Source organism: Nycticebus coucang, chromosome 12 (assembly GCF_027406575.1).
Source record: "Nycticebus coucang isolate mNycCou1 chromosome 12, mNycCou1.pri, whole genome shotgun sequence".
Taxonomy (NCBI): Eukaryota; Metazoa; Chordata; class Mammalia; order Primates; family Lorisidae; genus Nycticebus; species Nycticebus coucang.
This window is the reverse complement of record NC_069791.1, coordinates 101,691,664-101,705,164: the sequence shown is the minus strand read 5'-3', so window position 1 is coordinate 101,705,164 and position 13,501 is coordinate 101,691,664. Positions and strand designations below refer to the sequence as shown.

The 13,501-nt window shown below is 54.5% G+C and overlaps 3 protein-coding genes across 10 annotated transcripts in view; 2 read left to right on the top strand and 1 right to left on the bottom strand.

Annotated features, from left to right (window-relative positions):
- The window catches only part of GLYR1 (glyoxylate reductase 1 homolog), a 41,009-nt gene extending 38,542 nt beyond the window's left edge, over positions 1-2,467 (top strand). For all 7 annotated transcript variants that reach the window (XM_053557359.1, XM_053557358.1, XM_053557356.1 and 4 more), the window contains one exon: positions 419-2,467. In XM_053557359.1, the coding sequence (XP_053413334.1) occupies positions 419-493 (75 nt within the window). In that variant the 3' untranslated portion in view covers positions 494-2,467. The remainder of the gene's footprint in view (positions 1-418) is intronic.
- A 391-nt stretch (positions 2,468-2,858) lies between these two features.
- On the top strand, positions 2,859-8,776 carry ROGDI (rogdi atypical leucine zipper). Its single transcript, XM_053557363.1, has 11 exons — positions 2,859-3,171; positions 3,248-3,319; positions 4,141-4,223; positions 4,435-4,489; positions 5,209-5,289; positions 6,018-6,113; positions 7,167-7,265; positions 7,567-7,680; positions 7,760-7,809; positions 7,921-8,047; positions 8,323-8,776. Exons 1-11 carry the CDS (start codon positions 3,127-3,129, stop codon positions 8,362-8,364), a joined length of 864 nt encoding a protein of 287 aa, XP_053413338.1. The 5' UTR covers positions 2,859-3,126; the 3' UTR covers positions 8,365-8,776.
- Positions 8,777-9,062: 286 nt separating this feature from the next.
- Positions 9,063-9,952, bottom strand: SMIM22 (small integral membrane protein 22). Of its 2 annotated transcripts, none has more exons than XM_053557366.1 (4): positions 9,828-9,952; positions 9,459-9,596; positions 9,288-9,379; positions 9,063-9,178 (listed from the first exon to the last, which is right to left on the bottom strand). In XM_053557366.1, exons 2-4 carry the CDS (start codon positions 9,568-9,570, stop codon positions 9,137-9,139), a joined length of 246 nt encoding a protein of 81 aa, XP_053413341.1. In that variant the 5' UTR covers positions 9,571-9,596; positions 9,828-9,952; the 3' UTR covers positions 9,063-9,136. The 2 variants fall into 2 exon arrangements, with proteins under 2 accessions (XP_053413341.1, XP_053413340.1); XM_053557365.1 differs by having other exon boundaries at positions 9,824-9,938.
- Between the last annotated feature and the right edge of the window lie 3,549 nt (positions 9,953-13,501).

Here is a 13,501-nt window from a genome sequence, read left to right as displayed (position 1 = left end):
GGGATGATCAAGGAAGGCCTTTCAGTGATTGGGAAGCAGTTAGTTATACTGAGAAAAGTTCTGTGCAGAGGAACAGTAAGAACAGTGGCCCAGAGGTCTTAGAAGGTCATCTGTAGGAAGGGACATAATTAAATTACTAATACTGAGCATTTTACATCCAGAAATATATTTCATCCTCCTAATAACCTAGTGAAGGTTGGTGCTGTTTCCTTCTCCAGATCAAGAAGCAGTGGCTGAGGCACAGAAAAACCAAAGTGCTTTTCCCAAAGACAAGACAGGATTCATACCCAGACAGTATGAGCTCCAGGACTTGCCTGCCAGCCACATTTGGAACTACCTCCAGGAGTCAGGTCTGGGTCTTCAAGGAGCTCTGCAGCCAGAAACTGACCCCCTTATCTCTTTTTTTTTTTTTCCTCAGGTGTATAAAAGAGCCAAGGCACTGGACCAGTCTGACAATGACATGTCTGCCGTGTACCGAGCCTATATACACTAAGCCGTCAACACCCCCACCCAGACCCCTCCAGTCTACTCTCTGACCCCCTCTTCCTCACATGGGGTTGGGGTCCTGGGACTTAACTCTGGACCAGCCCACCTGTCTTCATTTCCTTTTCTACTGACTTTGAGACTTGCCATCAGCATAGCACACAGAAGCAACCTTCCCCTGAGGTCCTGGGGAGGGGAAGGGTCTCAGCAGGATTTGGCTTGTGGGAAAGCTCTTAAGCTTGGCACTAGCCCCTGGACTAGGTGACTGTGTGTTCACACACAACACACACATATACAACACCCACACAACACAGGCTCTCATCCCAGGATAGAAGCTGCCCAAAAACTGCTGCCTGGCTTTTATTCTTCCGAGCTTGTCTTATCTCAAACCCCTTCCAGACAAGGAACTACAATCCACAGTGAGAGTTGGAAGCCTTTCCACAGCTTCCCCCAGAGCGAAAAGGCTGTGGTCACTTCCACATCCCCAATTGGATCCCCTGCAGGGAAAGGCTCTGAGCCAAGACAAGCCAATACAGACTCCAGACGTAGGGTCCTGTGGGACCTCCAACTCAGGTGACCAGCTGAGAAGGATTTTCATGTTTAAGCCACCCATGTGCAACTAACTCCACAACGCCTTTGTGAACTGAAAAGAGACTGGCAAAGTCCCGTGAAGATGGGGCTCTGGCTTTCTAGGAAGCGCAGCAAGCACCGGCCTGCAGGTGAGCACAGAGGCCTGGCCCCCACTCCTCAGCGCCGGTGCCACAGATCCCTGGGCAGTCCCAGGCCCCTGCAGCCACATGTGTGGGAGTTGCTTCTCACCAAGCTTTCTTAGTGTTTAGATTTGCATTCCAGCCCTTGGGAGGGGGCTCCTTCCTGTTTCCGTTATGCCACAGGCTCTTCACCTAGTTCCGAGGAGCCCCTCTGACGGTATCCCCTCACAGCAGTCCCAGCTTCTCTAGTCTGCCCCTGTGTGCCCCACCTCTCTGCATTCTCTCCCTTCTCCCTTTTCCTCCCATGGAGACAGTATTTCTTTGTCTTTCTGTCCCTTCTTTGGCTCAGACTCAGCCTGACCAATGGTGAGCATTTCTTAGTCTCTGCTCTTGATACAGGAACGAGTGTCTTCACTCCTGCCAGCATCATGGTCTTTGGTGCTTCCCGGGCCTGGGGTCTGTTGGGTGGGAAGAGAACTGGGCCTGACCTACCTGAACTTGACTGACTCTCTGAGGTGGGTCTGGGACATCCTTGAGGCCCTAACATTTCTCCTTGGATAGGGGACCAGAAGGGGCTTGGAATGTTGCATAAGAACAAGATCTGAGGTTTTTCTTCATCTGCACGGGTTGGATTTTCCAAAGTCACAATTTGCAGAAGGCCAGCATTTATAGTGAAATATATAATCATATATATGGTGGCCACACTGGTGTGGGGTCCCTCCCGGGTTACAGCCTTGGTCCCCTTTCACTGGTTAGAACCTAGGTTAGATCTCAGAAGACGTGAGGGGGAGGGCAGGGATGATGCCTGTTGGGTTTTTAGCACAGCTGTTCATTTCACTGGGATTTTGGACTCATTTCTGTCTGAACACAAAGCCCGTTCCAGTCCTGGCAGGACACACGGGGGTGGGGGTGGGGAAGATGCTGTAATGAAACCGGTTAGTCAATGTTGTCTTAATATTGTTGACAATTCTGTAAAGTTCCTTTTTATGACTATTTCTGTTTAAGCTATTTCACCTTTGTTTTGAAATCCTTCCCTTTTAAGGAGAAAATGTGACACGTGAAAAAGCTTGTAAGAAAGCCCCTCCTCCCCCCCTTTTTTCCTTTAAATGACAAATCTAGGTAATTAAGGTGGTGAATTTTTATTTTTGCTTTGTTTTTAATGAACATTTGTCTTTCAGAATAGGATTGTGTGATAATGTTTAAATGGCAAAAACAAAACATAATTTTGTGCAATTAACAAAGCTACTGCAAGAAAAATAAAGCATTTCTTGGTACACAGCCGTGCCAAGCGAGTCTGTGGCTTCCGTCGCCGGCTCCGGTTGCTGTGTAGCGAGGGCGGGGGGGAGCAGCCCGCTTGTCAGAAATGGGCGGGGCCTGCAGGGATGGGCCGCTGGCTAACCAGTTAGCCTGGAGCAGATAGAGCCGAGTGTAGGGGAGGAGCCTGTGGAGACGGGCCGCCCGCTGACCAGTCAGCGGGGAGAAGGTGGGGCAGAACGCCCGTCAGCGCCGGGGAGGGGCGGGGTCGACCTGCGGTGCTGATCAATCAGCGGAAAGCAGGTGGAGCCGAGCGTCTGTCGGCGCCGGGGAAGGGCGGGGCCCGCGGGGACGGACCGCCCTGCCGACCAGTCAGCGAGCGTAGGTGGGCCGAAGGCCTAGCAACGCCGGGAAGGGGCGGGGCCTGTGTCAGCGCTACAGCCCGTGAGGGGCCGTCACCGAGGCGGCGTAGCGGAGCGAGGGAGGGCTGGCCGACTGCATCCCGGGCTGGCCGGCGCGAGGCAGATTCGCGCAGCCGCCAGCCTCGTTCCGGTGCGCCCGCGGGTCTCTGGCCGGGTAAGGCCAGCGCCTGCTCAGCCAATCGGCGACGGAGGCGGTGGACCGATTTAGCCAGCAGGGACTGGCCGGCGGCGAGGACAGGCGCTTGGCGGCTTCGGCGATGGCGACCGCGATGGCAGTGACGGCGACGGAGCGGGCGGTGGTGGTGAGGCGCGCGCGAGCGGCGGGCGGCGGGCTGCGGGCAACGGGGCCTGACGGTGACGGCTGCACTGTCCTGGCAGGAGGAAGAGTTCCGCTGGCTGCTGAACTACGAGGTGCACTCTGTGCTGAGGCAACTGCAGGACATCCTCAAGGTAACGTATCCACCTACGGCCTTGCCCTCGGGCCTCTGCGTGCGACGCGCCCCGTCTGGCGTGCCGACCCTGCCTTCTCCTGCGGGCTCTTCCCAGTCTTCGGGGGCTGCTTTTTGAGCACCTGATGAGTTCACGATGAGGCGGTTTCAGAAGAGTCCTCACCTGGAGGATTCCGTGAATCCTCTCGGGGACACAGCAGCTGCCGCTTGCTGTGGGTGCCGAGTCGGGCGAGAGGACCAGCAAGGGCCTGGATGCTGGTCCAGGGGGCTTGGGTGGGGACTTGATACAGTGACATTAACACGAGAGCTGGTGGATCTCTGGCTCTTCTCAGCTTTGTGACCTCGGCCAAGTCACTCAAACTCTCTGGGCCTGCCCTTGCAAAAATGAGATAACGGTACCATCTCTCAGGTCTGTTGTGCAGATAGATAAGCCATTCAACTCAGAAATGTCCAGCGCAGTACCTGGTGAGGCCCAGAATTACTGGTTGCCATGACCACTGTCTGTTCTGTTCCCTGACTCTGCTTCGCTGCCCAAGCACCTCAGCTGAGTGGGAAACTGCCCCTCTCTGTTTTGTATTCCCCACAGTGAGCACAAACATAGCTGGCGCTTAGGGAATGAGCAGTGAACAGATATCAGGCTCACAGGTTCAGGTAGAACTTGAGACAGGCTGCCACAGGAAGGCACCCTGGTGGCTTAGGCAAGTGCCAGGTGAGGCTGGCCCACCTTGTTCCTTCCTCATCTGACCTGGAGGTGGGGGCTTCTGGAAGGTGCACCAGGCTGGACATGGGTAAATGTTTTCTGCTTCTCTTTTGTGTCCACAGGAGGCCTCTCTCCGCTTCACTCTGCCAGGTTCGAGCACTGAGGGGCCTGCCAAGCAGGAGAACTTCATCCTGGGCAGCGGCAGGTTAGCCCAGGCTGGGTAGATTCCAGGGGAATGGGCACCTTGGGTTGGAAGGTTCCTGGGGTAACTAGTTGGGGTGGGGAGCAAAAGGCATGGTCACAGCCCTGCACTGTAAATGATTGGGTATGCTGTGGGACAGCTGGAGGCAGCTCGCTTGGCAGGCCTAGGCAGGAGGGGTGGTAGCCGGAACTGCCCTGACTCTTATGTGTTTTAGCACAGACCAGGTGAAGGGCGTGCTGACTCTGCAAGGGGACACCCTCAGCCAGGCGGTGAGTCACCCACCCCTCTCCCATTCCCATTCTGCCAATGGGGGAGAGCACAGGGGCCTCCTGCTTGTCTCAGATTTGCACCAGACAGCCGTGTGACTCTAGACAATACCCTTGGCCTTTCGGGGCTTGTTTTCCTCCTTTGTAAAATGGCAGCAGCCTCACACCTCCTCATGGGACTGGCATGTGGATTCAGTGAGAGGTTTGGGAGAGGGTTGCTGTGCACACAGGGCAGCCTGGTGTCTGGACCCACAATGAGCAAAAACACAGCTGGCGCTTAGGGAATGAGCAGTGGACTCAATGAAGCATGGACATTGGTGGGTTAGGCTGGCCCCAGATCATAGTTGAATTCCCAGCCGCTGAACTCCAATCTGTACCCAACCGTGTGCCAAACACCAAGGCATGGGGAAAGGTCCTTCCTCTGTGCCTCCCTCTGTTGGCCTTGGGAGACATGCCTCATCTGCCCACCGCCTCATGGAAGCCAGCTTCCCCTTTTTCATCCTCTTTTCCCTTTTGTTTTTTTATGGCTCCTCCCAAGCCTGGGTTCCTGTTCCTGACCTCCCTGTTCACACCCCAGATGGCCCAGGCATTGGGAACCTCTGTGCCTGCAAAGCTGCTAAGCCACCCACCACATGCCCCATATATGCCCCTGGCTCAAGAGCTCAGAGTAGCCAGAACAGGAGTTGTGTCTCTGCCTGGCTTGTCCCACTCTTATCTGTTAGGACGTGAACCTGAAGATTTCCCGGAGCAACCAGCTGCTGCACTTCGCCTTCAGGGAGGACAAGCAGTGGAAGCTGCAGCAGGTGACCCAGTCCCTCCCTGGCCAGGGCTGAGGCCACAGTGACAGGCAGGGGCAGGCCCACCGTGGGGCTGATGCCTGCCTTCGGCTGGCCTCAGTGGAAAGGGATTGGCCTTGGGACCTTGTGGCCACAGCAAGTCTGGGAAGACATTTCCTAGCAGCCAGGCTGGGTGGGCATTGCCTGAAGCTCCACAGCCTGCCCCTTGTGGGGAGGTAGAGAATCAGTCCTGTCTGGGGACCTCTGGGCCCCAGCAGGAGCCTCAGGAGTCCCCAGAGCAACAGATGGTTCAGAATCCCCCTTAAACAAGTCACAGCTGCCCAGGGCTTTCTGTGGCTTTTGGGACATCATCTATGCTCTCTGCCAGCTCCCATGCCTTTAGGCCCAATTCTTCCCCTATCCCCTCTGTTACGATGAGGTCTCTAGCTCAGGCCCTTGTCCCTGCATATTCCCTGCACTTTGTCCCCTCATCACGGTGCTTCCTTTTGGCAAGTTTTGAAGATAGTTGTCATCTTTGGCATTTACTTCATTAACCTGTCCTTTACAAGGCAAACTACACAAGGGCAGAGACCAGACCTGCCAGACGCCCAGCACCTGGCCTGATTGACCTGGGCTAGGCAGCGCTCACCCTGCCCTCTTCAGATATGGGCCCTGGGGGTAGGCCCAAGAGGCTGTGGCTGCAGGGGCTGACACTGACTCAGCTCAGTGACCACCCATGGGGGCACTGTTTTCAGATCCAGGATGCCAGGAACCATGTGAGCCAAGCCATGTACCTCCTCATCAGTCGGGACGACAACTATCAGTTTAAGACAGGAGCCGAGGTCCTCAAGGTGAGCTGCCCACACAGGTTCTCAGGTTCTCAGCCCTGCTCCCTCCCTGAGCCTAGGCCTATAGCTCCAGGCTTGGCTGGAGATGGGCCTCCCAATCTTTGTGTGTTCAGCCCAGGGTTCCAATCCCAAGGCCTCCACTGTGAGCTGTGCAACCTCAAGCTGCTTGCTTAGCCTCTGTGTGCCTCTATTTTCTTCCCATGAAAGCAGGATAAGCTGTAGTGACTATTAACCACAATGCTGTGGGTCAGGTAGCAGCAGGGGTAGAAGCTCTCCCTTAACCACATTTTGGCATGTGCGTAGTGCTGACTCAGCTACCTGGACTCGTGCTAGCTCTGCCCCTGACTTGCTGTGTGTCCTCAGAAAGTTCCTCTGCCCTCCCTTGACCTCCTCTGGTTCCTCATACTTGGAACCAGATGGACTGAGGTGCCTTTCAGAGCTGAGACACCCTGAGGTGGTACAGCCCCCATGCCTCCACTGAACAGCTGCATGGCTGCCAGGAGTCTGCCTGGGCTCTGCTCCATGGCAAAGGAAGGGGACAGGCTCCAAGTGGCTCCACTGTTCACTGGCCATGTAACCTTGGCTTTCCCCTTTGGAACCTCATCTTCCTCACCACGGAAATGGGGCTGCTGCCCACCTTAGAGTCTTTGCTCAGCCATGCCATTGCTTCCTCCAGGAAGCCCTCTCTGGCCCCCTGCACCTGAGCTAGATTAGGGCCCCTTCCTTAAGGCTTCCTTCATTGCCAGCACCCCCACACAAGCCTGTGCCCCTGGGGCTGACCTCCCAGGAGCTTACATTCCCTATTAGAGAAGCACCTGGAATCTCCACTAATAAATCCCTATCTTGACAGACCAGTGCAGAGGACCTATCCTATCCTCAACCCCCAGTTGGAGCCCAGTTACCTGCATCTTTAACAGGCCCCTGCTGTAGGAGTTCAGGCCCTGAGGACCAGGACCACCCAGCAAGAGTGGGAGCTACTATAACTGAGGCTGGGGGCAAGAGGGGGGACCAAGTCCGACTGCCTGTGCAGCAGCTGTGACCTGTCCCTTTCCCCAGCTGATGGATGCTGTGATGCTGCAGCTGACCAGAGCCCGGAACCGGCTAACCACCCCTGCCACCCTTACCCTGCCTGAAATCGCAACCAGTGGCCTCACGGTCAGTTCCTTGGGCCTTGGGCCTCTGCTCCATGAGAGGGGTCCTCACAGAGGAGTGCTAGCATCCTCTTAGAAGTCTGTGTCTATGCAGATTTCTAAGATGGGGTTCTTGTCTTCCATCCTGTGTCCCCCAGATATGGTAACCTTGTTTTGGGTCAGGGGTTCCCAAACCTGACAGTACAGGGAGATCTGAAACACCTAGGAAAAGTCTGGAAGCTCCAGAGCATGTCTGTGGGTAGGGATTGGGATTCCCATCAGGTAGCTCTGCAGAGGCTGGACCTCACCCCACCTGCTCCCCTTAGCGGATGTTCGCCCCCACCCTGCCCTCGGACCTACTGGTCAACGTCTACATTAACCTCAACAAGCTCTGCCTCACCGTGTACCAGCTGCATGCCCTGCAGCCCAATTCTACCAAGGTGAGCAGGACCCTTCCCAGGCCCCATGCATGCACTCCATGTGGCTTGGGCCTGACGGGTCTGGTGCTGCTCTGCCTAGAACTTCCGCCTGGCTGGAGGTGCTGTGCTCCACAGCCCTGGAGCTATGTTGTAAGTAGGCAGGGGAGGGGGTCCAGGAATGCCTGTCCCACCCTGCCCCTCCCCTCTACACCCCGGGGCTGGGACTGGGCATGCCCTCAGGGACCCTCCCCTGTCCCCCAGCGAGTTGGGCTCCCAGCGCCTGGAGGTGAGCCATGTGCACAAAGTGGAGTGTGTGATCCCATGGCTCAACGATGCCCTGGTCTACTTCACCGTGTCCCTGCAGCTCTGCCAGCAGCTCAAGGATAAGGTGGGGGCAGAAAGGCACCGGGCCCCTTCATTTGGGGAGGGGGTTCCCAGGACTCCTGCCTACTCCAAAGTGCTCCCAAATGTTAACATACGTTGTGCCCCTATATACACCAGGTGGCTGGGCCACAACTCTAAGCAACAGCACCTTCCCTGACCCATTGCCCTTGGAGGAGCTGGACACCTCACCTGGGCCACAGAGGGTGCAGCAGGGCCAGGCCCCACTCTATCTGCCCTTATCCTCAGCCCCAGCTACAGACAACACCCCTCCCTCTGCAGATCTCTGTGTTTTCCAGCTACCAGAGCTACAGACCCTTCTGAGCACACAGCGACCAGGAGCCTGTCCCCTGGAAGGCACCCTATTCCCCCCACAAACTCCCCAAGAGTGCCAGCCAGAGCAGGCACACAGGCTGTCTTCCTCCTTTACCCCATCTTGCCAACACACTTGCACCAATGGGAATGAGCACTGGAAGCCCTGGGAGGAGGGGACTCTGCTTTGATGTGTTTGGGGGGTCAGAAGGGCAGGGCGAGGGGGGCCCACTTTCCAATCCCTACCCTCCTGGGCACCTTTGGACTCAGTGCAGGGCGGGCCCAGAGTTCGCCTTCCTCTGTTGCTTCACTGCCCTTTTGGGGGGGTGAGTGCCAGACAGGGAACTAAGCCAGGAGTGAGGAGGGAAGGGGGGAACTGCTGCACAGCAGGAGCCCCTTGAGAAATAAAGACCATTAGACTCTGCCTGGAGCCCTGTCTGTGTGTCCAAGTGGGGACCCAGGCTAGGTCCCGGGTGGTCAGCAGCTGGTAGCATCAGGAGCTGGCGGCCACTGCTCTTCCCAGGTCCTGGCTTCTGGCTCGCTGCACCTTACAGGCCTGGTGAGTGGTGACAAGAGCTCTGCCAAGCAGTTCAGGCCCCAAGTCTGAGACCAGCTTCCCCTCCCACCAGCTGGGTGGTCTGGAATGATAGGCACTGAGTCCCCATACTGCCCACCCCAGTGGGGGCTTGGAACACAGTCCAGACTCACGCTCTGGGCAGACACAGGGCATTGTTAGTACCACCAGGCAGGACACACAGGAAATAGCTGGTGGGGACTCTGAGGGTTAAGGTTCCAGGGCCAAATTGTCCACTCCCTTTGGTCTTTCCTGCAAGACAGTCCCAGAGGGCACCAGGTTTCATCTTTGGTTCCCTCCTACCACCCTCCCTCCTCCACTCTGGGGAAGTCCCAGGCTGCTCAGGGCTGGTGTGGCTCACCTTCCTGGCACCTTCCTTCCGGGGCCTGGGGGAGCAGCAGCAGCTGCAGCAGCAGTGGACAAGGACCACCAGCAGCAGGAACAGCACAGTGCCTAGGGACAGACAGGTGTCCAAATGTGGCCCCTGACCTGGGTCCGGGGAGGGAGACCCTGAGGCTGAGGCTACACTCACCAATGAAGGTGAGGAAGATGATGAAGGCAGCGGTGTCCCATGAGGACTGGAACAGCTGGTGGCTCCTCAGTCTCCCCAGCACTTCCTGAGCCGTCGCCTCTAGCTCCTCCATGTCAGCAGGCCCGTCTGTAGTGCCACCTGCCCCAGCCCCACAGAGACCACCTCAGAACCCAGAGCTTCGCCAGCTGGCCTGTCCCATCCCAGCTCCAACTTCTGTTCTTGCCATCTTCCATACCAACCCTCTCTCAGCCCCAGGCCCAGCCCTTCTGGTCACTACCCTGACCCAGTAGTAGTGACCACTACTCCCTCCCCAATAACCACCGTCCTCTTCCTCTGCCCTCAGTAGCCCTTGTCCCAGGCCCCACCTGCCTTCTGGGAGCCTCTGAGCTCACCCAGCAGGACAGGTCCCACCTAGGTCCTGCAGGTCCTGCTGTTGCTTCCTGCTTCCGGATCCAGAGCCTACCACCTGAGGCCTTGGCAACCAGCCCCACCCTCCCCAGGGCCACAGCTCAGGGAAAGGGCCAGCCCCAGCAGGGGTGACTCCTGCCTGCCAACAGCTGAGGCAAGACTTGGGCACTGCAGGGACCCGGGAGGAGGGCCATAGGTTGTGGCTTCTGCATGCTTGAGATGTCGTTCCTTTCTCTGTATACCAGACAAGCAGTCTGGAACACTGGGCAATCGCCACTATTGACTTTGTGAAAGAAAGCAGGGAGAGAGTAGGTAGGGTGAAGACAAACGCACCCATGTTCTACAATCCGGGGCAGCTAGGACAAATGTGCCTGGTGTCATACAACCATCCCTCAGCATCATCAGAGGGGGGATTGGTTTCAGGACACCCCCCACCCACCTCCCAACAAGGATACCAAAATCTGCAGATGCTCGAGTTTCTTGGCACAGTATTAGCACATAACCTATACATACCCTCAGGCATAGTTAAATCTTGTCTAAACTGCTTGTACTATCTAATACAATGTAAATGCTGAGTAAATAGTTTTTTTTTTGTTTTTGTAGAGACGGAGTCTCACTTTAGTGCCTTTGGTAGAGTACCCTGGCATCACAGCTCACAGCAACCTCCAGCTCTTGGGCTTAAGGGATTCTCTTGCCTCAGCCTCCTGAGTAGCTGGGACTACAGGCGCCCACCACAACGCCCCGCTATTTTTTTGTTGTGGTTTGGACAGGGCTGGGTTTGAACTCACCTCCCTCAGTATATGGGGCCGGCCCCCTACTCACTGAGCCATAGGCACAACCCTAAATGCTGAGTAAATAGTTGTTACATTGCACCCTTAGGGAATAATGACAAGAAAAAAAAGTCTGCACGTGTGTTCAGCACAGAAGCAATTTTTTTTTTATCCTAGATACTTTCTTTCCATGGTTGATTAAATCCACAGTTGGAGAACCCATGGATACACAGAGGTGTCTGTCCTAAGAATCTTCACTATTCTTACATTTTCTCTATTTTAATCCTCAAAGTAACCCTTGCAAGATAGTGGTTACTGTCTGTCAAATGAGGTCCCCCCAGAACATGGGTCCTGGGCCTCTTGGTCCTCCCTAGCAGAGGCAGTCCTCTCTCTGCCCTTCTTTCAGAGCTCAAAGGGGCCAGAGTCTGCTAAGCTTAGAGGCAGGGCTGCAAACCTGGTAGACACCCTTTCTTGTTTGCGTGGCACTTAGCATATAGCAAAGGAAGCAATAATGGCTAACACTGGGCTCTGTGCCTGGCATGGTGCATTCATTACTGAATGTATTCCTCCTTGCAGTGTTAACACTCTTTCCATTTTAAGGATGAGAAAACTGAGGTCTAGAGAAGTTAAGCTACTAGCCCTGATATGTGTTCATTCCCCTTTGCTGCTGTAATATGCTACCATAAACTCAGTGGCTTCGAACAATACACAGCTGTTACCTTACAGTTGGAAGGTCAGTCTAAAAAGGTTGTTCTGAAGGTTCTAGGGAAGAGTCCATTCCTTGCCTTTTCCGGCTTTTAGAGGTCTTGGTCCATCACCCAGCCTCTGCTTCCCTGCACAACCCCCTCCCCACTTTCCTAAAGGAGCCCTGTGATTACATTTAGGGCCCTCCCAGATAATAATCTCCCCATCTCAACATCCTTTTGCAACAAAGTCCCTTTTGCATAGAAAGTAATTTATTGGGCGGTGCCTGTGGCTCAGTTGGTAGGGCGCCGGCCCCATATACCGAGGGTGGCGGGTTCAAACCCGGCCCCGGCCAAATTGCAACCAAAAATAAATAAATAAATAAAAAGAAAATAATGTATTCACAGGTCCCAGGGTATTGGAGGGGAATATCTTCGGAAATCTTGCTGCCACCCACACCCATGAATGAGAAAGCCAGAATTCAGACCCAGGCATTCAGATCCCAGAACCTTGCCCACCAAGTTTTAGGGGCTTCTGTGTGGGGTTGCCATCCTATACACTCTACTGCTCCCCCCAACTCTGTCCTGTCTGAGACTCCAGTGCCACATGGAGGGTGGTTTTGAAATGACTGAGGTGTTCAATTGCAAAAGGAGAGGAGGGGTGTACAGTACCATGGAAAACAGTCTGGTAGTTTCTCAAACAAACATGGGACCCAGCAACTCTGCTTCTAGGTGAACTGGAAAATTTCTCCAGGAGAATTGAAAACAGGGACTTGAAGACTTGTATGCAAATTTTTATCGAAGTACTATTCACAATAACCAAAAGTGGAAACAACCCAGATGTCCCTCAGGGGCTACACGGATAAGCAAAATGTGGGCTAGCCACTCAGTGGAATATTACTCAGCCTTAAAAAGGAAGGGGTGGTGCCTGTGGCTCGGTGAGTAGGGTACCGGCCCAATATACTTAGGGTGGCAGGTTCAAACCCAGCCCTGGCCAAACTGCAACAAAAAAAATAGCCAGGCATTGTGGCAGGCGCCTGTAGTCCCAGCTTCTCAGGAAACTGAGGCAAGAGAATCACCTAAGCCCAAGACCTGGAGGTTGCTGTGAGCTGTGACGCCACGGCACTCTACTAAGGGCAACAAAGTGAGACTCTGTCTCTTAAAAAAAAAAGGAAGGAAGCACTAACACACTGCATGTGGCTGAGCCCGGAAAATGTTAGGTGAAAGAAGCCAGACAGGAAAGGCCACATAGTGTATGATTCCGTTCTATGAAATGTCCCGAAGAGGCAAATCGCTAGGGACAGAAATCAGATTGGTAGCTTCTGGGGGAAGGGGAGTAAGAAGTGATGGCTCACGGGGATGGGGCATCTTTTAGGGCAACAAACATGTCTTAGGATTAGAAAGGCAGTGGTTGCAAACGTACTAAATGCCACTGAATCAGTCGCTTTAAAACGCTTAACGGGCGGTTCGGTGGCACATTCCTGTAATCCTAGCACTCTGGGAGGCCAAGGCAGGAGTCCAAGACCAGCCTGAGCCATGGTGAGACCCCCATCTCTACTAAAAATAGAAAAGTTAGGTGGGCATTGTGGTGGGCACCCAGCTGCTCAGGAGGCTGAGGCAGGAGTATCATTGAGCCCAGGAACTTGAGGTTGCTATAAGCTAGGCTGACACCTCTGTACTCTAGCCTGGGCAACAGAATGAGACTCTTGTCTCAATAATGGTAAATTTTATGTGAATTCTACTTCAATTTTAAAAGGTAGGAGGGTGTGGTGGCTCACACCCCTAATGCTAGTACTCTAGGAGACCAAGGCTGAAGAATCGCCTGAGCTTAGGATTGGAAAAACTAGCTGGGCATTGTGGCAGGCGCCTCGAGTCCCGGCTACTTGGGAGGCTGAGGCAAGAGGGTTGCTTGAACCCAAGAGTTTGAGGTTGCTGTGAGCTGTGATGCCCTGGCACTCTACCTAGGGTGACAGAGTGAGACTCTGAAAAACATTAAAAAACAAAATAAAAGGTAAGGGGGCACAACTATGGCTCTTGCTCTTAGCCTGCCTGGGTGAACAGGAGGCCACCTCAGCCTTCTGTCCAGACTCCTGAGGACCATTTGCTAATGTTTCTAATGTTTGTCATTCCCATTGTTGTCGTTGTTTTGCTTTTTTTTTTTTTTTTTTTTTTTTTTTGCAGT